Below are 25115 nucleotides of genomic sequence, written 5' to 3'. Positions count from 1 at the left end.
TCGGGGTTGCACACCTAAAGCCCTTGTATTCCCCTCCCAGCATGGGCTGGCTAATCTCTACAGCTCAGGAAATCCTGCCATCCCAGACTTTCCTTTTTTACTTTCGTACTTTGGATAGAAAACTGTCTACATCTCATGTATTCCCATATCTTGATTTAGCACCTTATTTTCCTGGAATACATTCTTCGTTAGGTTCTTTCAAAAAGCCCAAAGGGAGAGAAATTTGCTGAGTCTAAAACTATCTTTATTGGGTTATCACATTTGATTAATATGCTGGCTGGGTTGAAAATAATTTCATCATCAAATTTTGATGACATTGTTCAATATTTTGCTAGGATCAGGGGCTACCTTGAAAGGTCCATTGACATTTTAATCCATGTCTTTTTTTTTTTTCAACCACACAGTTGCATATGAGTTTTCAATTGCATATACTTCCTTGCATTTATCCTCTAGCCCTCAAATTCCCACGTTGGATAATCATAATCTTCAGTTTAACCCATCCATTATTTTTTAACTTCAACTATTATATTGTAAATATCTATTTACTGTATTTGGCTCTTTATCAAAAATGCCCAGCCACTTTTTATAGTTATTTTCTGGTGAGATTTTTATGACCACTTTTACTTCTTAAAGCATATTGAATATATTTTAAAATATTTTTTATGTGATGGCTCCACATTCTTTTGTTGATCTAGCTCCAAGTTTCTATTTGTTTCATTTTATTTGCTTTTGGAATTTTTTATATCAGTGTTTTGTTTTCCTGGGATACTCATGTTTCCTTGTATTGTTATATGTATTTTTGTTATTGTATATTATATATTTATATTAATTTATAAGTAATTTTATATTAATATCACATAAATGCAATCATATATAATTACTATTTATATAATATATAGCATATATTATATTGTTATAGATAATATATAATATATGAATCCCAAATATATATATACTGATATGAAATAATATATAAATACATTACACATAATATATGATTATAATAATGTATAATGTATACACTATATAATATATAAATCTCAAATATATATTTGAACTTTGTGAGACATGTTGTTGAATCCTAACTACCAACACTTTTTTTTTTTTAACTTTTTTGAAATTTTTGAGAGCAAGAGAGACAGAGCGTGAGCAGGGGAGGGGCAGCGAGAGAGAAGGAGACACAGAATCTGAAGCAGGCTCCAGACTCAGCTGTCAGCACAGAGCCTGTTGCAGGGTTCGAACCCACAAACAGTGATATTAGGACCTAAGACAAAGTTGGTCACTTAACCCACTGAGCCACCCAGGTGCCCCAGTACCAACAGTTTTAAGTGATGCTTTGTTGTGTATATGAGTTTGCTTGTTTGCTTTTTTTCATTTTACAAATAGTGTTTCTATATGACATTTCTGCAACTATTCTCATATGCCTTGCTGGGCTTTGTTTATGCTACCATTTAAGTTTGCATTATATATTCCCATGTGTTTCCTGTTATGGGTTGAATTGTGTCCTCTAAAACATATATTTTTAAGTGTTAAACCTCAGTATGTCAGAATATGACCTTATGTGAAAATAGGGTCTTTACAGAGGTAATCAAGTTACAAGGAGGTCTTTCAGGGTTAGGACTTTAATCCAATATGACTGGTGTCCTTATAATAAGGGGCAATTTGGACATAGAGACAAACATTCACAAAGGGAAGACAATGTGAACACCCAGGGAGAAGATGTCCATGTAGCTGGAATGATGTCATTACAAGTCAAGGAACACAAAGGATTTTGGGCAAGGCCCAGAAGCTAGAAGAGGAAAAGAAGGATTCTCCCGTACAGTGATCAGGAAAAGAATGGCCCTGCCAGATATTTAGATCTCAGGCTTCTAGGCTCCAGAACTGTAAGCAAATTTCTGTGGTTTTGACACTTTGTTAAAGCAGCCCTAGCTAATTAGTACATTTCCCAAAACCATGGTGCCAAAATTAACACCCATCAGCTCTGCGTAATAGTTCCCATTATACCACATACTTTGAATACTTGGTTTTGTCAGATTTAATTTTTGTCAATTTAGTAGGTATAAAATGGCATCACATCATGGCCTTAATTTGCATTTGCTTGATTAAAATCCAACATATTTCTGTTTATTTACCTTTCTTGTTTCCTCTACTGGAAACTGTTCACCATTCATATTCTTGACCAATTTTTCTGGTAGCTTATGTGTCTTTTCTTATGGACTTTAGACATACTATGTTTTTCAAGGTGAAATTATTCTCTTTATTTGTAACATGTTTCACTTTCTCTATATTGTCTGTTATTTAGAGAAGTTATTAGTTAGAGCATAGATTGATTCATCAACCTTTTATCTTATGCATTGTTAATCGTTTGTCCTATTTTAGAAATTTCCTTGCTAAAGATTGCTAAAATATTGGCCTACATTTACTTGTAAATTAAAGTTTTAGAAACAACTTGTGTGTGTAGTGTGTGTGTGTGTGTGTGTGAGCTGAGGATTGTTGCAGATAACCAAAAAGACACTGACTCAGAATTTTTAACTAAAGTTTTTGCATATAGAAAGGAAATTGAAGAGGGACCTTTGCAGGATAAAGTTGAAAATTGGAGATAAACACATCTCTGTGTAATCTCCCTCCCATGTAACTTACAGCTGTCTTTGGCAATAAAATAATTTGGTTAATATATAGATATGCCTTAGTATTTTGTAGTTCAATAATTATTCTGAAACATGAAGGAAAAGGGGAGGAAACTTACGATGTTAATTCAAAAGAAGTCATAAGGCAGAGATACCTGTAATACTGACAGAGCTGAATTAGCCTTCATTAGGAAATTTCATAGCTTATTTATAAAGATTGTTGACAATATATTCCATTAAAATATTAAAGAGCTATTTGTTTCCTAAGAATGTATGTGCATATAAGTACATACAAATACATATGGATCTATACACACACGTATATGTATTTATATACATATTTACTTATATGTATGTGTGTTTCTATCTCACCAGGCATTTGATATGTTGTTCTATATCTTGTGGCACCTTACTCCATCATTTTCCTTCTTTTGTGACTTTATGAGTCAAATATTTACAACTGTATTTTTATTCAGCTATAATATATCTTTCCAGGGCTGGTAATGTCTCTCGCTCTTGTAAAAAGCGCTTGAAAAAGAAAGGTATGGCAAGAGGCAGTGAAGAAGAAGGATCCCCCCAGGTAGCATAATTTCAGTGGTTTTCTTATCCATACACAGATTCTCCCTGGAGCAACTGTAGACTGACTTATAATCCTTTACCTTTGTGTTGATGGATGCTACAGTGTCATCTTTCTCTTCTAGCGGTTAACTCTGCTTATGTCTGTAAAAAATATAGTTCTTCAGGATCTTATGAACCCACACTAGGAATGTAAAATGTTGTGAAAGGTGGTTTGTTTTTAGGTCACATTTTCCTGCAAAACATTAATCCTAGTTAATTGTGGAGACAATTTGTTGTTGCATAACCCATCTGTGGATTACGTGGAGCTTGCTATATGTCCTTCTTGCTTGAAGAGGCCATAAAAATAATGATCAATTTTGTAGAGATGGTAAATATCCTCAGGCCAAAAGGGGATTTCAGTTTTCTACTTACTTTTGTAGGTTCTCATTTTCTGTCAACTTGGTGCTTGTCCTTTTTTAATACCTTCAAGTGTATATTTCTATCTCAATTTATGATCCACAAATATTGTTTTCCAGTTAAACTGAATTATCTAGCTTCATTGCCAGAAGCCTGTTTTAATGATTTTCAGTCAACTAAATTATTATTGTATTATCAATGATCACGTTTTCAAAATGATGGACAGTAGAAATAAGTTGATTTTTGTGTTTTTCTATTTATCCCATTAATCTTTGATATCTCACTTAATTTCAGTCTGAAGAATTCCTGATCTCACTTTCCATTCCTCTGACTTACAACAGCAAATCTCCAAGAAAATTTAGTTTATATTATGGAAAACACTTGTGACCAGTGTTTGGGCATTAGGGTTGTGTTTCATGCTAGTGGCATAAAATTCTAGGCCTTTTCAGAGACAATGATTAAAATAAAAACGTACAGTTAGTTTATAAGTGTGAATTTATACATAAAAATTTGTGTAATCAGTTTTAATATTATGGTGTTTCTATGAAATATTTTTATTCTGTTATAGCACAGGATTTTCTTTTAGGCTTTAAAAACTTTAAAAACACTAATATTATAAACTTAGAGCACTCTAAATTCATTTTGAAGGATACAGATATTTTATTTTTATTTTTATTTTTTTTATTTAAAAAAAAAATTTTTTTCCAACGTTTATTTATTTTTGGGACAGAAAGAGACAGAGCATGAACGGGGGAGGGGCAGAGAGAGAGGGAGACACAGAATCGGAAACAGGCTCCAGGCTCTGAGCCATCAGCCCAGAGCCTGACGCGGGGCTCGAACTCACGGACTGCGAGATCGTGACCTGGCTGAAGTCGGACGCTCAACTGACTGTGCCACCCAGGCGCCCCAGATATTTTATTTTTAAAACAAATATCAGGAGCGCCTGGGTGGCTGGGTTGGTTGAGTGTCCGACTTCAGCTCAGGTCATGATCTCACTGCTTGTGGGTTCAAGCCCCACGTTGGGCTCTGTGCTGACAGCTCAGAGCCTGGAGCCTGTTTCGGATTCTTTGTCCCGCTGTCTGTCTTCCCCTCCCTCGCTCATGCTCTGACTCTCTCTCTCTCTCCCTCTCTCAAGAATAAATAAAACAGGGGCGCCTGGGTGGCGCAGTCGGTTAAGCGTCCGACTTCAGCCAGGTCACGGTCTCGCGGTCCGTGAGTTCGAGCCCCGCGTCAGGCTCTGGGCTGATGGCTCAGAGCCTGGAGCCTGTTTCCAATTCTGTGTCTCCCTCTCTCTCTGCCCCTCCCCCGTTCATGCTCTGTCTCTCTCTGTCCCAAAAATAAATAAACGTTGGAAAAAAAAAAAATTAAAAAAAAAAAAAAGAATAAATAAAACATTAAAAAATATATATATATCAGTTAACAAGTTAAAAAAATAAGTTCCTGTTATGTATATCTTTTAATCAAAGATATAATTGGATTTCTTATTTTAAAGGCAAGTAGTTCCTTGTCTCCTGGCTTTTTTGACACATTTGCACATTATGAAATGAGTTATTTCATTTATTATACGTTTTGAATACCTCATTATATTTAAAATTATGGTTCTATCTCCATTAAAGAAACGAGGACTGAGGCGCCTGGGTGGCTCAGTTGATTGAGCTCCAACTTCAGCTCAGGTCATGATCGCACAGCTTGTGAGTTCAAGCCCCACATCCGGCTCAGTGCTGACAGCTGGGACCCTGGACCTTGCTTCTGATTCTGTGTCTTCCTCTCTGTCCCTCCCCCACTCATGCTCTTTCTCTCTCTCAAAAATGAGTAAACATTAAATTAAAAAAAAAAAAAAGTAAAAGAAATTAGGACTTACTTTGAGACATGGCTCATTTAAGTCTTGGTCAGGGAAACATAAGATGAACCTGTAACATTTTGTGATGCCAGAAATTAAGGAAGCACTCAAAAAAAAAAAAAAAAAAACAGTGCAGGCACCTGGCTGACTCAGTCAATAGAGCATGCAATGCTTGATCTTGGGGTCGTGAGTACAAGGCTCATGTTGGGTGTAGAGATTACTTAAATAAGTAAAACATTTTTAAAAGGTGGCAGAGGCATGTTGAAAGTCATCATGAACAACCGAAAGGAGCACCCACTGACGAAACCGGTAAGAATTGGTGCAAAAGAATACCTAGGATATTATTGGATTATAATGCATACTATAAAATACGTGTCCTGCAGTCTATGCTGATAAAAATAGACAATAACAGAAATACATGGGGAGAAAGAGCAGCTTTTCCTTTCAGAAGAATTCCAAATAATAAATATGGAAATAATGAAGAAAATCGAAAATCACCACTAGAAAATCACAGTATTGGGGCGCTTGGGTGGCTCCGTCAGTTAAGGGTCTGACTCTTGATTTTAGCTCAGGTCATGATTTCATGGTTGTGAGATAGAGTCCCATCTTGGGCTCTGCACTGGGCATGGAGCCTGCTTAAGATTCTCTCTCCCTCTCCCTCTGCCCCTCCTCTGCTCTCTCTCTCTCTCTCAAAAGCAAACAAACAAATAAATAAATAAGAAAATCACAATAGTAAGTATTACAGGTAAGATCACTCATCAATGTTAAAATTAGTGGGCAGATTTTTGAGGAGAAACAGAATATTTGCATAATCTTTAAGTGTATCTCCCAAAACATGCATTAATTGTTTTAAAAATTACTGACTAGTAATGGAGGAGACTGTTAGAAATACCTTCTTAACCAAGGGATCAGGACATACTGACATCACATGCCTCCTTTTATATGCTATGCTGAGAACAGATCACTTCTGTGTTCTGTTAACAAATATGCAAAACCTCAATGAAATCACGAAAAAATATAAGACAGACCGAGATTGGAAGACATTTTACAGAGTAACCAGTAGTTTTTTATTTTTAATTTTTTTTTAATTTTTTTTTCAACGTTTATTTATTTTTGGGACAGAGAGAGACAGAGCATGAACGGGGGAGGGGCAGAGAGAGAGGGAGACACAGAATCGGAAACAGGCTCCAGGCTCCGAGCCATCAGCCCAGAGCCTGACACGGGGCTCGAACTCACGGACCGTGAGATCGTGACCTGGCTGAAGTCGGACGCTTAACCGACTGCGCCACCCAGGCGCCCCTAACCAGTAGTTTTTTAAAGTGTCAAGGTCACAAAGACAAGGAAAGACTGACACTCACGGATTGGAGGGAGTAAGAAAACATGACCACTAAATGCAAAGTAGGATCTCTGCAAAGACTTTAATAGAAAAGCTGGTGAAATCCAAAGTCTGGAGTTAGTTAATAGTAAAGTGATTAAAATAACATTTCTCAAAAACTAAACTTAATGTAAATGATGGTGAATTAAACATTAAAAATGAACTTGCTAAACATTATACGATTAGGTGTGGTGGATCTTGACTTTTAACCCACACTGTGTAACCATTGGACTCTTATCTGGTGTTAGTATCGGGGTTATATTGTTCTTATAATGAGTTCGGGGAGAATCCTCATTTTTCTTTTCTCCAAAAGACTTTACATAAGAACAGAAAATAAAGAATTTTCTGTTTTGTGAATATTCCTTAAAAATATTTGACCTGTTGGGGCACCTGGGTGGCTCAGTCAGTTGAGCATCTGACTCTTGATTTCGGCTTAGGTCATGATATCATGATTTGTGAGATCAAGCCCCACGTCAGGTTCTATGCTGACAGTGTAGAGCCTGTGTGGGATTCTCTCTCTCCCTCTCTCTGTCCCTCTCACCCCCCTCTTTCAAAATAAATTAAAAAAAATTAGAAAAATATTTTTAAAAAGAATAAAAAAATATTTGAGCTGTTAGTATTTAGGAGGATAGATCATTTTAAATATTATGTCATATATTAAATCATATTTTAAATCATATTTTATTCTCTCTTTAGTAGCTTTTGTACATTTTTAATTATCTTTAGGAATTTACCTAAATATTTAATTTTATTGACATGTAAGTGTTCATAATATTCTCTAAATTTCTAAATCACTACATTATCTGTAGTTGCATTTCTTTAAAATCATTCTTAATACTTTTTGCCCTATCTCCTCTTTTCATGAACCATTTTGCCTTATACATTTATTTTGTGGATCTTTTAAAACAACTAACTTTGGGCACTTTTATTCTCTTTTTTCTACACTAGTTTTCAATGATATCACTTCCTGTTTTTATCTTAATTATTACCTTATTTTTCTTTGATGGCTATTATGTCTTTTCTAAGTTCTTATGTTTAATGCTTAGCTCATTAATTTCATATTGTCTTTGTATTAAAACACACAGAGTTATAAATTACCTTCTCTAGGGGCACCTGGGTGGCTCAGTCAGTTAAGTGTCCACCATTTGATTTCGGCTCAGGTCAAGATCTCATGATTCATAAGACTGAACCATGTCTGACTCTGCCCTGAGTGTGGAGCCTGCTTGGGATTCTCGCTCTCCCTCTCTCTGCCCCTCCCCTGCACACACTCTCTCTCATTCAAAATAAATAAATAAACATAAAAAAAATTACCTTCTCTAAGTAGAATCACTTTCTCTGTACCATGTTTCAATTTCTTTTCACTGATTTTTCAATTATTTTTAGGTCTCTATATTTGTATCTTATTTGAACCATCAGTTACATAGGAATTATTTTCAAATTGCTTTTAAATTTTCAAGAATATGAGTATTTGGGAGTTTTCTTTTTTTGTATTAACTTCTGTCTTAATTATAGGATGGTCAGATAATTGATACAGATTTATTAAAATTTATTCAAACATGTCTAATAATTTAATTCTTGATCAATTGGGATTCAGTGCTTCATGCCAGCTTAAAAAAATCTGTATTCTCTAGATGGTATGTGCAGGTTTCATATACATATCAATCAAATCATTCATTTTATTTTTATTTATTTTGTAAAATATTCCATGTATTCCCTATTCTTGGTCTGGTTAACTGATCATTAATTGAAAACAGCATTAATGTGGCTACACTTCACCTATACTCTAGATCTGAGAATAGACAATCATGATACCGAAGATTTTAACAGCAAGTGGCTTTTAAAGACATTATAAACTAAATGATGAAATTTAAAAAAAATATCCTAATGTCAATAATAAGTGCTTTCAGTAGAACAGTGATATTATTTTTGTGTTTTAGAAAAGCTGCTTCTGCTACAGTGTAATAAATCAACTTACTGAGACGCTGCTTCTATAAAATTTAATATTTTAAAGGAAGTTGTAGCAGTAAATAGATTAGAGTCAGTGATGTTCTGTGATAGAAAGATTGTGAAACAGATGTTTTTCAAAAGAACAGTTAGAGGTTTCCAGGCAAAGAGTTGTGTGGAAAATCGAAGTAAGGAAAGCATACTGGAAAAGTCTAAACCTGAAAGAGACCAGTGCTGTGGAGAGTATTAATTAGGAGAAAGGATGACAAGACAGAGAAGCAAATTTATGGAGAGACAGCTTATGTATGTTTTATTTTAAGTTCAATGGGACCAATCAAAGAATTTGGAAGCTCTGAGTAATTATCAATAGGGTTATTGTTTTCATAAATAAAAGCTTGAAACACACACAAAAGAACATTATTGTTTTCAAAAGGATAACATGACTGCAGTGTATAATAGCATCTGAGATTTTATTGAATTTAGTCAAGTAAAGGAGCTTGTAGACAAGTTAGGAAGTTTCTCATTTATCTAATACACAAATAAGTATATAATGGCCACTGCATTGAAAGAAAGAGCGTGAGAAAATAGTGGTGGAAAAATACAAAGTCCCTGTTTCGCATTACCTCTTCATGGTACATAAAAATAAATAAGTAAATGATACAATGATTAGCTGTTGCAAGTACTATGAAGAATGGGTGTAGTATTTCCGATAAGGCTATTTTCAATAAGGTTATTGGTGAAAGCTTCTGAGGGAGTCACAGTTGAGCAATCATCCGAAGGAAGTGAGTGAGGGCCATCTGAATACTCAGGGACAGGAAATTTGAGAAGAAACAGCAAAGGTAAGGAGTGCCAGAAGGACAATAGCCAAGGAATGAGTGGAGAGTTGCTTTCAACAGTGTTACCAAAAATAGATGCAGAGAAAAATGTAAAAGAAAAATTAAAAACTACAAAATATGAAAAAAAGAACAGGCTGAAACGCACTGGGGAGTGGCAGAAGCGGAGTCCTGGGAAATGACTTCCCAAACGGAGCAGATAGACGTCCCTGTGTTAGGACTGCCGTAACAAGGCACCACAGATTGGGTGGCTTAAACAACAGAAATTTGTTTTCTCACAGGTTTGGAAGCTGAAAGCCCAGGATTGAGGTTAAAGATCAGCAGGGTTGGTTTCTTCTGAGGCCTCTGCTTGGCTTCTAGATGGCTGTCTTCTCTGTGTCTTCACATGGTCTCCGCTCTGTGCCTGTGACCAGATCTCCTCTTTTGGAAGGACACCAGCCATATGGGATTAGAGCCCACCCTAATGATCCCATTTAGCCTTAATTACCTCTTTAAAGACCCTGTCTCCTAATACAGTCACATTCTATGGTACTGAATGGGGGGTTCAGGCTTCAATATAGAATTTTGAGGAGCACAGCCCCCAAACACTCACTGTAACACTGTAACAGTGCCATTTTCTCAGATTTGATAAATTGCATTGTGATTAGAAGAGAGTAGTGGGGGAAGAATTTTATGTGAAGGAGATAGCATGTGAAAAACGGAGAGAGAGAGATGTAGACATTAACTTTTGACAAGAAAACTTTGTAAAGTCCAATTTGGTGCAAAACTTCCATACAAGTGTCTAAAGGAAAAATACACTGGGAAAGAATATACTCAGGTAAGAGCATGACTGGCTGAGAGGCCCGGGCTTTATTATCTACATGAAGGAGAATTACTTAAGGTTTATGAGCATGAAGGTGCTATAATCAGAAGAGGGCTTCAGGTCAATTAGTCTGTCAGTAATATATAATTTATGATCATACATTTATGAGATTTATGTTTATGCACATAAATCTTATCAGCAGTAGAAGTTGTTCCCACTGGAACGACATCTAGATGCACCAGAGGCTTAAATTCTTGTTTTGCTCTGGAATAGAGGGAATTTGTCAGAATTGAATGTTTCACATTGACTGTGAAGGGCCACAGACTATTCTTTGTTTCTGCTGTCACAAATTTCTAGAAATAGGATTCCTCCCCACTAAAGCTGATTTCATGGAATTTTGTAATGTTCTGTCCTTCAGCTGAAAGAAACTAAGGTTAGTTAACAACTAAATAAAACCAAGGGGAAACAATTAAATATAAATATTCACTGTATATTCTGAGACTTGTGATTTTATAAACACACACAGGTACGTATCTGCACTCAAAGCTGATCTCTAGTTATCTGTGCAAATGCAAAAAAAGACAACGTGCTTATTTTTAAAACGGAGTTCTTAACATGATTAAAGGATAGCACTCACTGTTTGTTATATGCATAGACACAAGCCCCTAAATTCCTCTTTTTCCATTCCTAGACCTTAATCCATACTATGTGTCTTCAACTTTTTAATCAGTTAACATATGATGTAGAGTTTAAGACTTATAATGAAAAATCTCTTTCACATATATATATATATATATATATATATTTTTTTTTTTTTTTTTTTTTTTTTTTTTCCAGACACCATCCACCTTCGAGTCCTTGAGTCCTCGCCAGTTGGCACAGCCATTGGAAGTGTAAAAGCAACTGATGCAGACACTGGGAAAAATGCAGAAGTAGAATACCGAATTATTGATGGTGACGGGACTGATATGTTTGACATCATAACTGAGAAGGACACACAGGAAGGCATTATAACAGTGAAAAAGGTGCCCATAATCAGTATAAATAAGCATCTTCCCATTTAGCAAATAAGGCTTTCGTTATGTGCCATCCACTCATGCGTTGTCCATGAAGAGATGCCACTATCATGGCCAAATGTAATTTATATCAAGCACAAACATGAGAGACAAGAGCCAAAGATCTCCTTGGGCGTTTTGACCAAATGCTCTTGTTGACTGAAACATGAAACCTGAGTTTTTACAAACTTTAAAAGGCAAATTAATATATGTATGACTGTATTTTTGAGCCATGTTAATAAAAGCCCCCCCCCCCATAATAACATTGTTTTCTTTTAGTAAAAGCAGTTAATAGCTAATAATGGCAACATATCATCACAGTTGGAGGCATAGAAAGTAGCATGCCGTCTATCCAGATGTATGAAGCAATAATTAGAGCTGCTAATAAAAAAGACACAGCATATTTTCAAAGATAATTTAATTGTTCACATTTTCCCTTCTGCTACATAAATTAAACTTTTCTGCTAACATATGCTCAGTGATTCAGTTTAAAGGTAACTAGGTTTTTCATTGTAGCATCAGTATGATCATTTTAAGAAAAAAATTAAGGCCCCGTGACAGATCCCAATGAAATGTCCTGAAAACTCTATTTCATTAAGTAACCACTGAAGAACTGAGGAATCAAAACTATCCAGAGATTCTGTTGCAAAGGCCAAGGTACACAACGAAATGGTTTTAAATGGACAGTGACCAGGAAAGGAGGAAGCAGCTTCTTTGTTGTTTTTCATGACTGGCAAGTAATAATAATGCAAATAGAATTTACTGCTTATCAGATAAAAAGAGGAAGGTTGAAGGAATCTCAAACCACAATGTCTTTTTTCTGTTTACAAAACATACCTTTTGGAGGGGTAAGAAGGGAGGAGCTTGATTTCACACTCGTTACAGTTAAACTACATCAATATTTAAGTCAGTTTTTTTTGTTTATTCATAATATAACCTAATTACTAATTTGCTATCAGAATTTTTCTCTCTTCTCTTTACTCCAGGTTTTCCTGATCTTCAATGTTTCATACAACTATTGAAAATTTTGTATTAGTCTTCAAAATTACATAAAGTTTATTGTAGTATCATGAGCCCATTAAACTGAATGGAAATATCACGATATACATGTAAAAAGATAACTAAATATTTTGCTTGCAGACATTTAACAGTAATGCACACACATGAACACATGAACACAGACACAATCTACCAGCCATTAAAAATTTTTTTTTAATGTTTATTTATTTTTGAGAGAGACAGAGACAGAGCTTGAGTGGGGGAGGGGCAGAGAGAGGGAGACACAGAATCTGAAGCAGGCTCTAGGCTCTGAGCTGTCAGTACAGAGCCTGAGGCAGGGCTCGAACTCACGGACTGTGAGATCATGACCTGAGCTGAAGTTGCACGCCCAGCGGACTGAGCCACTGGGCGCCCCTCAGCCCATTTTTTGTAATGAGTCACCACATTATAACATAGATTTTAATGTTCTTTTCAATATTTCCAATATTTAAAATCTAATTTTCCTATATTCTGAAGTATTACACATTGAATGCATAAAAAGTAATAATCGAATCTTATCTGATATGTAAAGGTATATTATTATTTTTATTACTTTATTTATTTATTTATTTATTTATTTATTTATTTATTTATTTTTAGCGTTTATTTATTTTTGAGACAGAGAGAGACAGAGCATGAACAGGGGAGGGGCAGAGAGAGAGGGAGACACAGAATCGGAAGCAGGCTCCAGGCTCTGAGCCATCAGCCCAGAGCCCGACGCGGGGCTCTAACTCACGGACCGCGAGATCATGACCTGGCTGAAGTCGGACACCCAACCGACTGAGCCACCCAGGCGCCCCTATGTATATTACTTTTAATTATTTCCGGTTAATAAACAACTTGACAAAATTCAACCAGGCTTTGACAATCACACTGTAACTTGAAAGGAACATATAATCCAATTTCCCTCATTCTAATTTGATGATTTACTTACACAGCCACTTGACTACGAGAGCCGAAGACTTTACACTCTGAAGGTTGAAGCAGAAAATACCCATGTGGATCCACGTTTTTATTACCTGGGACCATTTAAAGACACAACGATTGTGAAAATCTCCGTAGAAGATGTGGATGAACCTCCCGTTTTTAGCAGATCCTCCTACCTGTTTGAAGTTCATGAGGATATCGAAGTGGGCACGATCATTGGTACTGTAATGGCAAGGGACCCAGATTCCGCTTCTAGCCCCATTAGGTAATTATGCCCATGTTGCCGATGAAAGAAAGGGAATTGAAATAAATGTAGAGAGTAAGAAATTCTATTGATAGCATTTAATGCATTGAAATATATGAGTCTGTCTGTAAGTTGTACATCAATCTGAGGAGCACAAGTGTTTAAAGTAAATTGTCTCTGAATGTTTTGGGGCATGGCGTGCACAGTTTTATAATTTTCTCCACTTCAGATCATGCCTTTTAGCCTAAAACCTAGCTTGTATCATCTGCCTGTATCTTTTAAGGTATTTGTTCTTCTGATCCCAGTACAGATAAAGGACACTGTGTCAGCTGTGCTATTACAATGTAACTGAATCACTTCTTTGTGCTTTCAGTTATTAAATGATATGAGAAGTTGAGAGTTGTAACAGTTAAAAAGAATATGATTCCAACAATGTTACAATTCAGTGAAAATACATTTTAGAGACTCCCATGCACTCCTACCATCAAAGAAGGGAAGGTTTTTGTTTGTTTTTGTTTTGGCTGTTTCAAAAAGTATTTGTAAAGAAAATAGAGCATTCCAGAAAGATCAGAGTAATTTAATTTCGCTTTTTATTTTTGCTTTGCTTTCTTATGGCAGCCCAAAAACACATGAAATATGATAAACACGTACAAATGAGAGAGACTCAAAGTTGTTATTGATTTTGTTCTATTATTTTAAAAAGAAATACGGATATCTATATATAATATTTACCGACAAAATGGCCATTTTAAACCATTAGTATATCATGTGTTTTGTATTTCACTCTTTTCCCTAATTCTCAACAGGTTAATTGTTCCTCCCCTTTGCTCCACATGGACTAGTCAAGTAAGAGTTTAAATGATGATTACACAATTTCCAAGCACACTCTTCTTTGATTCCAAAGTATACAACAGCAGAATAGGAAAAAATCTTGTATGCCATGTGCCTCTAACTCAACTCAAACTTAAAACTGCTACAGGTTCTGCCATACCTTCAAGTGAAGACATATTATATATAATATATATAGTAAAGAACTTGAAATAATATATTATATATATATATATAATATGTCTTCATATATATAACATATATAATATGTGTATATATATATACATATATATATATTAGTGCTTGATTTACATAACTTTATCTAAATATTTTTGTTTTATTTTTATGATTTTTTTTTTTTAATTCTAGTGTCGCTAAAATAGTGTTGTATTAGTTTCAAGTGTACAATATAGTGATTCAACACTTCCATACCTTACTCAGTTCTCATCAAGATAAGTGTACTCTCAATCCCTTTCACCTATTTCACCCATCACCCACTCCCCCCACCAACTCCCCTCTGGTGACCATCTGTTCTCTAGTTTTTTGGTTTTTCTCTCTCTCTTTCCTTTTTTCCCCCTTTGTTCATTTCTTTTGTCTCTTAAATTCCACATATGAGTGAAATCATATGGTATGTGTCTTTCTCTGACTGACTTACTTCACTTAACATTATACTCTCTAGATCCATCCATGTGGTTTCAAATTACCAAAATATTTTCTTCCATTCACATACAGCATCACAAATCACATACATGGCAATCATGTACAGCTCTCATTTGCCAGCATGAATTCCCCATAATTGTCTCTTCCCCATTTGTCTTCATTGAAATGGATCCATTCTTAGATATTTTTAACTTTGAAGGCTTTATATAGCCAAAATACATACTTAGTTTTACCTATTAAATACTGTCCAAGCATTTTCTTGGCCTAGCTCTTCATGACTTTAACAGCCTGTGTTCTGTGTTCCTGGTTTGAAAGTGGCCTTTTTCAAAAGAAATATATTATATCTAAGGAGAATTCAATTTAAATCCAGGGGTGTTAAGTGGCAATGTAAAATATTATCCAGACAATGAAATAGATTTTGCATCCTCTTATAGATTGATGGTTATCATATGTCAAAATATGTCCATGGATTTTTGAAACAAAAGTAAAATATGTAATCAGAATGCAAGTCTAAGAAACGACTCCATTTATGTGTATCATTGCAATACAATTAATGACGTTATTGCTTATTAATGACAAAGTCTATTGCATAAAGGTTGTTGTATAATTGAATCAATGCTAACTTGATATAGAAAATTCAACTTAATATTTTGAGATATTAATCTTGATGGACCATGTAGTTTAAAAATATATATGTGTAATCAGAAATATAATAGTTTTACTAATGCAATGTTCTTATGGAATAGATAGGACTGGGGACATTTTAAATTGTTTATGTCATATAGTGTAGATGTTAATATAATAATCAAAGGGCTTCACTTAAATGTTTGTTCTGGAAGTGATTTTAAAAAATAAAATGAAAATTAGCACACAGAATTTGCCAATAGAGAATCAGAAAATATAATTATGTCATGTTTGAAAAAGAATCAGGATCTCTCTGTATCTTTAACATAATCTTACATAATTCCTAAATTTTTAATTATTTTTAAAACCAAATTATAAGAAGATGAAACACACATAAAATTATATGACATGGACAATAATGCTTAATTTTGATCTACATATTGCAACTTCACGGCATATTTCTATAGAAATAAGAAAACTTATTTGCCAGAATGTCAAAGAAGTCAGTTGTTCTTTTTCTCATTTAACAAATACTTGTGGATCCCCGTATCAGATATGAACATATTTCTCAAGGAGTTCTCAGTCTGTTAGGGAGGAAGATTCAGTAAGAGAAATAATATTCATTGAGTGCCTACTCTGTCAAGAATGATGCTTGATTTTGTCATCTTCGATTTCCTGTTTGAGATGTAACTCACATGCTGATGTTGCAGGGAATTCCAAATACAACGTGGTAAGTGGCAGAGACAGGTAGTACAGGCACTTTTGTATGGAAGGTATGTTGAGTCTCTTAGAGTAAAAGAACTTTGTCAACTTGAGACAGAATTCATGATTTTTCCAGATACAGAGATTCAGTGTTTTACAAATTAATGTGTGACTGGGAAGACATGTTGTTTGCATGCAAAACTGAATTCACATTTTGATAATAGAGAGGGCTAGAGCTTATTGAGGAGATTTGTTAATTACTGTCTTGTTCCATTTAGAACTGATTTAAAATAAAAATCTAAAATAAGCAATCCTCAAAAGTAAAATCACATTAGCTGTATTGACAAGATATGTCATTCCTCTAATGCAGTTTATTCAAAACCCAGCATAAGGATTATAAATTTAAATGGATTTTTGGAAATATTATACAAGTTTGGAACATCAAAAGAGAAAAGAGTTTTATGGCACTTTAAAAATCATTTTGTATTATCACTCACAAAACACCATTTAAAAATAATGTTTCATAAAAATATTAAAATAAATGACAGCTGTGGCTTAGGAAAAGATATGCCAAAACTGAATGTTACTTTAGGACTTGTTACCTTTATTTTGCTTTGTTTTTTTAACACGGAGCATTAAATATAACTTGAGGATTATGCTGGCTAACTCAGGCACTATAAAGCATGTGTAAGCCACTAGCATTGTGAACTGGCAGGAACCAATGAGGTGTATAGCTAGCTTAAATCTTGCCTGACAATCCCCCAAATAATGGGATTTATGCCAACTATATCAACCTGATTGATAAACCTGGCAGTAGGCTTTAGAATGACTCCCAACACAATGCCTTTAATCAATTTGCAGCATAGTTGGTTTTTTATACATATACTAAGACTTTATTTGGTACAAATGTGTGAAAACTCCTTTCCCAAAATTTTCTGTTTTTTTCAACACCTCTTGTCAAAATATACGCATTTTTTAATGATACATGTGGTTAACAAGCTGAAGCTTCATGGGTATCATACCATGAAGTTACTGAATATCATCCTAAATTGGTAACCTATTATTTTTAAATTTTTTTTTAATGTTTATTTATTTTTGAGAGGGAAAGAGACAGAGCATGAGTGGGGGAGGGGCAAAGAAAGAGGGAGACACAGAATCCAAAGCAGGCTCCAGGCTCTGAGCTGTCAGCACAGAGCCTGATACAGGGCTCGAACCCATAAACCGCAAGATCATGACCTGAGCTGAAGTCAGATGCTTAACCAACTGAGCCACCCAGGTGTTATGATAACCTACTCTTTTAATGAAAATAATATTGTCTCCAATTTCATCACTAAGAAAAAAACTATGCTTCTGGGAATGTTTTTTCTTTCTCTTTCTTTCTTTCTTTCTTTCTTTCTTTCTTTCTTTCTTTCTTTCTTCTTTCTTTCTTTCTTTCTTTCTTTCTTTCTTTCTTTCTTTCTTTCTGTTTTTGCATTAGATCCTTATGGTAATTCCCTCACAGAATTCGCAGCTTCTGGCTAAAGTCAGCTGGTACTGTAACCACCTGTAATCCCAACTATCTTGTAGGAAAGTACTTCACGTTCAGTTGAATATGGCAATAGGTAGTGATTTAATAACACAAATATTCAGAAGACCAGCGTTTGAATGTGGAACAAAGTGTCAGCTCCTGCCTCCGGAAGAAGAGGGAGGTGGAGATGGGGTCGTGTGTGTGTGTGTGTGTGTGCACGCGCGCGCACGCACCAATGCACACAAGTGTATGTGAGATAAATCAATGAAACAGTCTTCGTTCTACATCAGTACTATGGACTTGTATGAACTTATCATATGTTACTGTGTGTTCGCATTACAACATTTTCTCCTACAAACCGATAATACTGCCACGTATTTTTCTTTGCTTTTTTTGTTCAGATTTTCCTTGGATCGCCATACTGACCTTGACAGGATCTTTAACATACATTCTGGAAATGGATCCCTTTATACTTCAAAGCCACTTGACCGTGAACTATCTCAATGGCACAATCTAACTGTTATAGCTGCTGAAATCAGTAAGATGACGTTTTTGTACATAATATTTAACATATAGTTTTAGGTTTTATTTTATTTTAAAAATAATTCCTTCTGGGGCTGGGTGGCTCAGTTGGTTAAGCGTCCAACTTCAGCTCAGGTCATGATCTCACAGTTTGTGGGTTTGAGCCCCACATCCACCTCTGTGCTGACAGCTTGGAGCCCGGAGCCTGCTTCAGATTCTGTGTCTCCCTCTCTCTCTGCCCCTCCCCCACTAATTCTCTCTCTCAAAAATAAATAAACATCAAAAAAAAAAATAATTCCCTCATTATATGCATGAATTGTAATTTTAGTCTAAGTTTTTAAAAGGCTTCTTAACACCTTTAATTCTTTTCAATAATTTATATATATACTGAGGCATCGCTACAGGTATCCCAAATCAACATTTAATATTGACTAATAAAAATTATCTAGAATTGGACACCAAAGATATCCTCTTTGGGGGAGAAATAAATGCATTACATTTATTGCATGGACACTGTAAATTAAAATCGATGCTAAACATTGGGTGTGTACCATTTAAAAAAATTTTTTTCAATGTTTAGTTATTTTTGAGACAGAGAGAGAGAGAAAGAGAGAGCATGAGCAGGGGAGGGGCAGAGAGAGAGGGAGGCACAGAATCCGAAGTAGGCTCCAGGCTCTGAGCCGTCAGCACAGAGCCTGAAATGGAACTTGAACCCATGAATCGTGAGATCATGACTTGAGCCAAAGTCGGAATCTTAACCAACTTAGCCACCCAGGCACCCCAGGTGTGTATAATTTAACAACATGCATGTAGGTAGGTATTATTATTACTTCCTTCTTACAGATGAGGAGACCAAGATATTGATAATAATAGCTAACATTAAGCACTCTGTGCCAGGTATTATTCTAAGAATTTTATATTAATTTTCTCCTACTCATATTTTTATTGACTTTATGTATCAGAGAAGGAACTAAGGCTTCAAGGGTTTTGGAAACTTGCCAAAGTCCTAATACCAGAAGTAGTAAAACTAAGATTTAAAACTAGTCATTCTGTTTCTAGATCCAGTATTTAATTCTATACCTAATTTACAAAATTTCATCCCAGTAATAACAGGGAGAGCCAGGATTCAAAATCATATCTGTATCTAATTGCAAAGGTTCTTGCCCATCCAAATGACTTGCTACATAATTTTCAGAGCCCATTATAAAATAAAAGTGTCAGACCTGTTGTTAAAAATGATTAAGATGTTTAACATGGCAACAACAGAGCCTTAAAATAAGTGTGGGGCCCTTCTTAGAGTAAGGCCCTGTACAATTGCCTATGAAGCCAGCTTTGTCCACTCAAGCAAACTTATTCGTGGTTTCTAATTCCTGTAATGTGATTTACATGGATAAAGCAACTCTTTAACTGTTTTAAAAAGAAGCATTAATTAGTTACTGAATCATGGGGAAAAACTAACCTATAAATTCCAAATCTGAAATACCAGGCTGAATCCACAAACACATATCAAAGTGAAGTTATTTGAAGCCACCATTCCAGGATTTGGAAGGCAGAGCCTTGGGGCCAAATTGGCAAAAGTCTCAGAAGGACGGAACTAGGCTGGACAGATCATTAACAATGAATTCAATCAAGATAAAATAGTACACTTAGCTTTGTCCTTAAATCTGGCTCTGAAATACAGATTAACTCCACCATCCAAATGACCCAGTTTTTCTGTATTGTGATATAAATGGCTGTGCCTTTTAAGGCTAACCGAAGATTTTTTTTTTTTTTTTTTTTTTTTTTTTGAGTTGTTATGTTCAGGAAAGCTTTTACTTCCATTACCTATCTCCATATTACCATGTTGCCATGTGTCTGACAGGGTCCAATCTGATCATTCCAGAATCATGATTGTTTGTGCTCTCTCCTTGACTCAAGATCCTAATTCAAGCCTAACGAGTTAGGAATTGCATTTTCCATTTCAGATACTTTGAGAAATTTAACTTCTAAAGCTAGTTGAAATAATTACGATTCTGTAAAAAGCAAAGCCAATTATGTTCTTCTTTTTAAGAACTAAGCCTATTTTTTGCCCTTAAGTGAAATCAATTTATGGAGTAGCTGCTGGAAATGCCTACCTGCCAAGCCACAAGCAGTCAGGGGCCCATTATGCTGTTCTGGCTATTAAAGGAATAAGGGAGAGAGGGAAACAGCATATATAGGAAATTGTTTTTCCTAGATTTTAAGCACTGGGTTTGTGGTAAGTGTGCATTACACCAAGCCCTAAGCAGGACAGAATGATGTTTAAATGGACTTCTTACCAATGCGATTTCAGGCCCTGCCTCTAACAGTTTAATTCTACATTCCACAGCAGTGTAGCACATCATATGGCAAGCACTGCTCCAGGTAATTATTTAGTGCGCTATACCGTGAAAAAACTTCCCTTTTTCTTCTTCAAAAAACATTTTTAAACGCCATTTGGAGAATAAAAACCCTAAAATTAAGGTCACACTTGGATTGTAGAAATCTGTTGTAGGGGCGCCTGGGTGGCGCAGTCGGTTAAGCGTCCGACTTCAGCCAGGTCACGATCTCGCGGTCCGCGAGTTCGAGCCCCGCGTCGGGCTCTGGGCTGATGGCTCAGAGCCTGGAGCCTGTTGTGTCTCCCTCTCTCTCTGCCCCTCGCCCGTTCATGCTCTGTTTCTCTCTGTCCCAAAAATAAATAAACGTTGAAAAAAAAATTAAAAAAAAAAAAAAAAAAGAAATCTGTTGTAGACACTAATGAGTTCCTCTGCCCACATCTGAAAATTTGGCTATAATCATCGTGATACATTCTGAGAATAGGAGAGCGAAGTTCATGACCAAAGAACTCCATTTTCTATACGTGGTTCCTTGACAGTAGAAATTCTTGCCCTAAGCAGGTAGAAAAGATACATCTTTCTAAAGCCTCGGATTTCTAGATAACAATCTAAGCTTTCCTTTTCTTGGGTACGGAAAAGCCTGTTGAATACATAGGAATGCTCTCACATTTTAAGATCCTTTATTGCTGATACATTGTTGCTACAGTGGAGTGTGCCTGGATGACTCAGAGAGAGACCCAGGTGGTAAACATACGCCAGCTACCATTCTGTATGATGACTCTTGGAATGCTTTATGTTTTTATTTGTATATAAGCTGCAACATCTATCTGTAAAAAGATTAGTGTAAGCACTGTTGTTTGAATAGGAGACTCTGGGCCTGATGCTTTATAAGCACATTTATCCCTGTGGATTTAGCTTTTGATTTGAAGAGACTGGAATTGTTTGTAAAGAAGCTGGAGAATCTTCATATGGTGTCAGGCAAAGGACTAACAATGCAGTTGTTTAGATCTGAAACTTTTCTGTCTCTCTTGGCTTCTGCAGCATAGTTAGAAAGTGAATTCCTACCAGCAAGAGTTATTTTTATGTCAGGACTCTATATTGAAAGAAAATATTTTGCTTATGTCTACTATTTAAGTATATGAAAAAGAACATACTAGAAAATATGGAAGAATCATCCCTTCCCACTACTCCCCATAGCAACAAATAACTCTAGGTAGATTGAGGATTATTTGCAGGTGAACACTTTGTAGGTGAACTCTGGCTATTTGCAAATTGTTTAGGACTAAGGGAGGTAGGAAAAGAGTGGAATGGACTGTTCTTTTTTATCTCCTCTCTCCACTTCTCCCCACACATGGTCCTCTTCAGACCCGTATGAACTGTGGGGAAACTAGTTAACACATTTTTATCGTGTGAGTGCTTTGTGTGGAGTAACATACCATAAGCTCTCAAGGAATGTAAGAAAATGAAAAAGGTATGATGGTGATAATAAAGATGATCTTAATAATAATAATCAACATGTATTGAGCAATTAACCAACAAAGTAATCCTTTTTTTTTTTTTTTTTTTGGATAGTTTTCATGCATTAACTCCATAGATTAGAAGTTCTATTTTGATTTATACTGAGTAAATTGAGGCATTAAAGAGATGGAGTAAATTGGCCAAAGTCACACAGTGAGTAAGTGGTGAATCTGGGAATCAAAGCAGCTGTGTTCCCAGGGTCTGAACTCTATAACCACCTGACACACAAGAAGTGAACAATAGGTAGCAATACATTAGTAAATATGAGATCAGAACCTGAGAATGGAATATATATGGTTTAAAAAGTGTAAGACTGGAAAAGAGTGTTAAAGAGAGGATGCCTTTTAAATTTCCCTCGAGAAAAGGAAGGCAGATAAACACACTTTAAATAGATTTAGATCTGTTTGCTTCCTTCATATGACTCTAACCTTGTAAACGTTCCTGCTGAGTAATCAGTTCTTAAGCATTATTTTTAAAAGTGCTGATTTCATTATTTTAGTAACATCATAATTACATGGAGAGAAAGGGGAAGAAATAAATTATTTTGAATAGTAATATACACCCTATCTGGATATGACAATAATTTTTACTCTTGTATTTGACAATCATTGAGATAAATAGAAAGTCAGATAAATTTCACAAAGGTAAATAATACTATCCATAAACCCTGTGGGTAAAGGCCATTTAATAACATTGCTATTGTCCCTCACCTCATATGTTATTTTTTGTTTTGCTTTGCTTTTACTTGTTATTTATTATTCTTATTATCATTACTATTAGTTTTAAATTTACATCGAAGTTAATTAACATATAGTGTAATAATGATTTCAGAATAGAATTTAGCGATGCATCACTTACATGTGACACCAGTAGTCATCCCAACAAGTATCCTCCTTCATGCACATCACCCATTTAGCCCATCCCCCCAACCAACACCCCACCATCAACCCTCAGTTTGTTCTCTGTATTTAAGAGTCTCTTACGGTTTGTCTTTCTGTTTTTTATAGTATTTTGCTTCTCTTCCCTTATTTCATCTGGTTTGTATCTTAAATTCCACATATGAGTAAAGTCATATGATATTTGTCTTTCTGTGACTTATTTTGCTAACCATAATACACTCTAGTTTCATTCACGTTGTTACAAATGGTAACATTCCATTCTTTTTGATGGGTGAGTAATATTCCATTGTTTACATATACCATCTCTTTATTCATTCATCAGTTGATTGACATTTGGGAGTTTTTCATACTTTGGCTATTGTCGATATTGCTGCTATAAACATTGGGCTGCGTGTGCCCCTTCGAAACAGCACACCTGTATCCCTTGGATAGATGCCTAGTAGTGCAATTGCTGAGTCATAGGGTAGTTCTATTTTTGTTTTTTTGAGGAACCTCCATACTGTTTTCCAGAGTGGCTGCACCAGCTTGCATTCCCACCAGCAGTGCAAAAGAGATCCTCTTTCTCCGCATCCTTGCCAATATCGGTTGTTGCCTGAGTTGTTAATGTTAGCCATTCTGACAGGTGTGAGGTGGTATCTCATTGTGGTTTTGGTTTCTATTTCACTGATGATCAGTGATGTTGAGCATTTTTTTCATGTGTCTGTTAGCCATCTGGATGTTTTTTCTTTGGAAAAGTATCTATTCATGTCTTTTACCCATTTCTTCACTGGATTATTTGTTTTTGGGTTTTTGAGTTTTATAAGTTCTTTAAAGATTTTGGACACTAATCCTCTATTTGGTATGTCATTTGCAAATATCTTCTCCCATCCTGTCAGTTGCCTTTTAGTTTTGCTGATTGTTTCATTTGCTATGCAGAAGTTTTTTATCTTGATGAGGTTCAATAGTTCATTTTTGCTTTTGTTTCCTTTGCCTCTGAAGATACCCAATAAGAAGTTCCTGCAGCCAAGGTCAAAAAGGTTGTTGCCTGTTTTCTCCTTTAGGATGTTAATGGCTTCCTGTCTTATGTTTAGGTCTTTCATCCATTTTGAGTTTATTTCTGTGTATGGTTAAAGAAATTGTTCCAGGTTCATTTTTCTACATGTTTCCATCCAGTTTTCCCAACACCATTTGTTGAAGAGACAGTCTTTTTTCCATTGGATATTCTTTCATTAATTGGCCATGTATTTGTGGGTCCATTTCTGGGTTCTCTATTATGTTCCATTGATTGATGTATCTGTTTTTGTGCCAGTACCCTATTGTCTGGATGAATATTGCTTTGTAATATAGCTTGAATTCCAGAATTGTGATGCCTCCAGCTTTGTTTTTTTGTTTTGTTTTGTTTTGTTTTGTTTTGTTTTTGGTTTTTGTTTTTGTTTGTTTGTGGTTTTTTTTGCATTATTTTGGCTATTCAGGGTCTTTTCTGGTGCCATACAAATTTTAAGATTGTTCTAGTTCTTTGAAGAATGTTGGTGTTATTTTGATAGGAATTTCATTGAATATGTAGTTTGCTTTTGGCAGTATCGGCATTTTAACAATATTTGTTCTTCCAATCCATGAGCATGGAATGTTTTTCCATTTTTTTGTGTGTCTTCTTCAAGTTCTTTCATAAACTTTCTATAATTTTCAGTATACTGTCAGTGTATAGATTTTTCACCTCTTGGTTAGTTTTATTCCTAGGTATTTTATGGTTTTGGGTGTAATTGTAAATGGGATCGATTCTTTGATTTCTCTTTCTGCTGCTATATTGTTGGTGAATAGAAATTCAACTGATTTCTATATGTTGATTTTATAGCCTGGGACTTTGCTGAATTCATGGATCAGTT

The 25115-nt window shown here is 35.4% G+C and overlaps 1 protein-coding gene across 1 annotated transcript in view; it reads left to right on the top strand.

Annotated features, from left to right (window-relative positions):
* LOC112860428 (cadherin-10) overlaps nt 1-25115 on the top strand; it is a 134827-nt gene that overhangs the window by 88004 nt on the left and 21708 nt on the right. Inside the window, exons 6-8 of the mRNA XM_086676381.1 lie at nt 11234-11421; nt 13428-13681; nt 18383-18519. Of these exons, the coding sequence (XP_086532507.1) occupies nt 11234-11421; nt 13428-13681; nt 18383-18519 (579 nt within the window). The remainder of the gene's footprint in view (nt 1-11233; nt 11422-13427; nt 13682-18382; nt 18520-25115) is intronic.

The sequence above is a fragment of the Puma concolor genome, chromosome A1, assembly GCF_028749965.1.
Source record: "Puma concolor isolate L17-30 chromosome A1, mPumCon1.1.hap2, whole genome shotgun sequence".
Lineage (NCBI taxonomy): Eukaryota > Metazoa > Chordata > Mammalia > Carnivora > Felidae > Puma > Puma concolor.
Note: the sequence above shows the minus strand (reverse complement) of the source record. Positions and strands in the feature narration are given on the sequence as shown.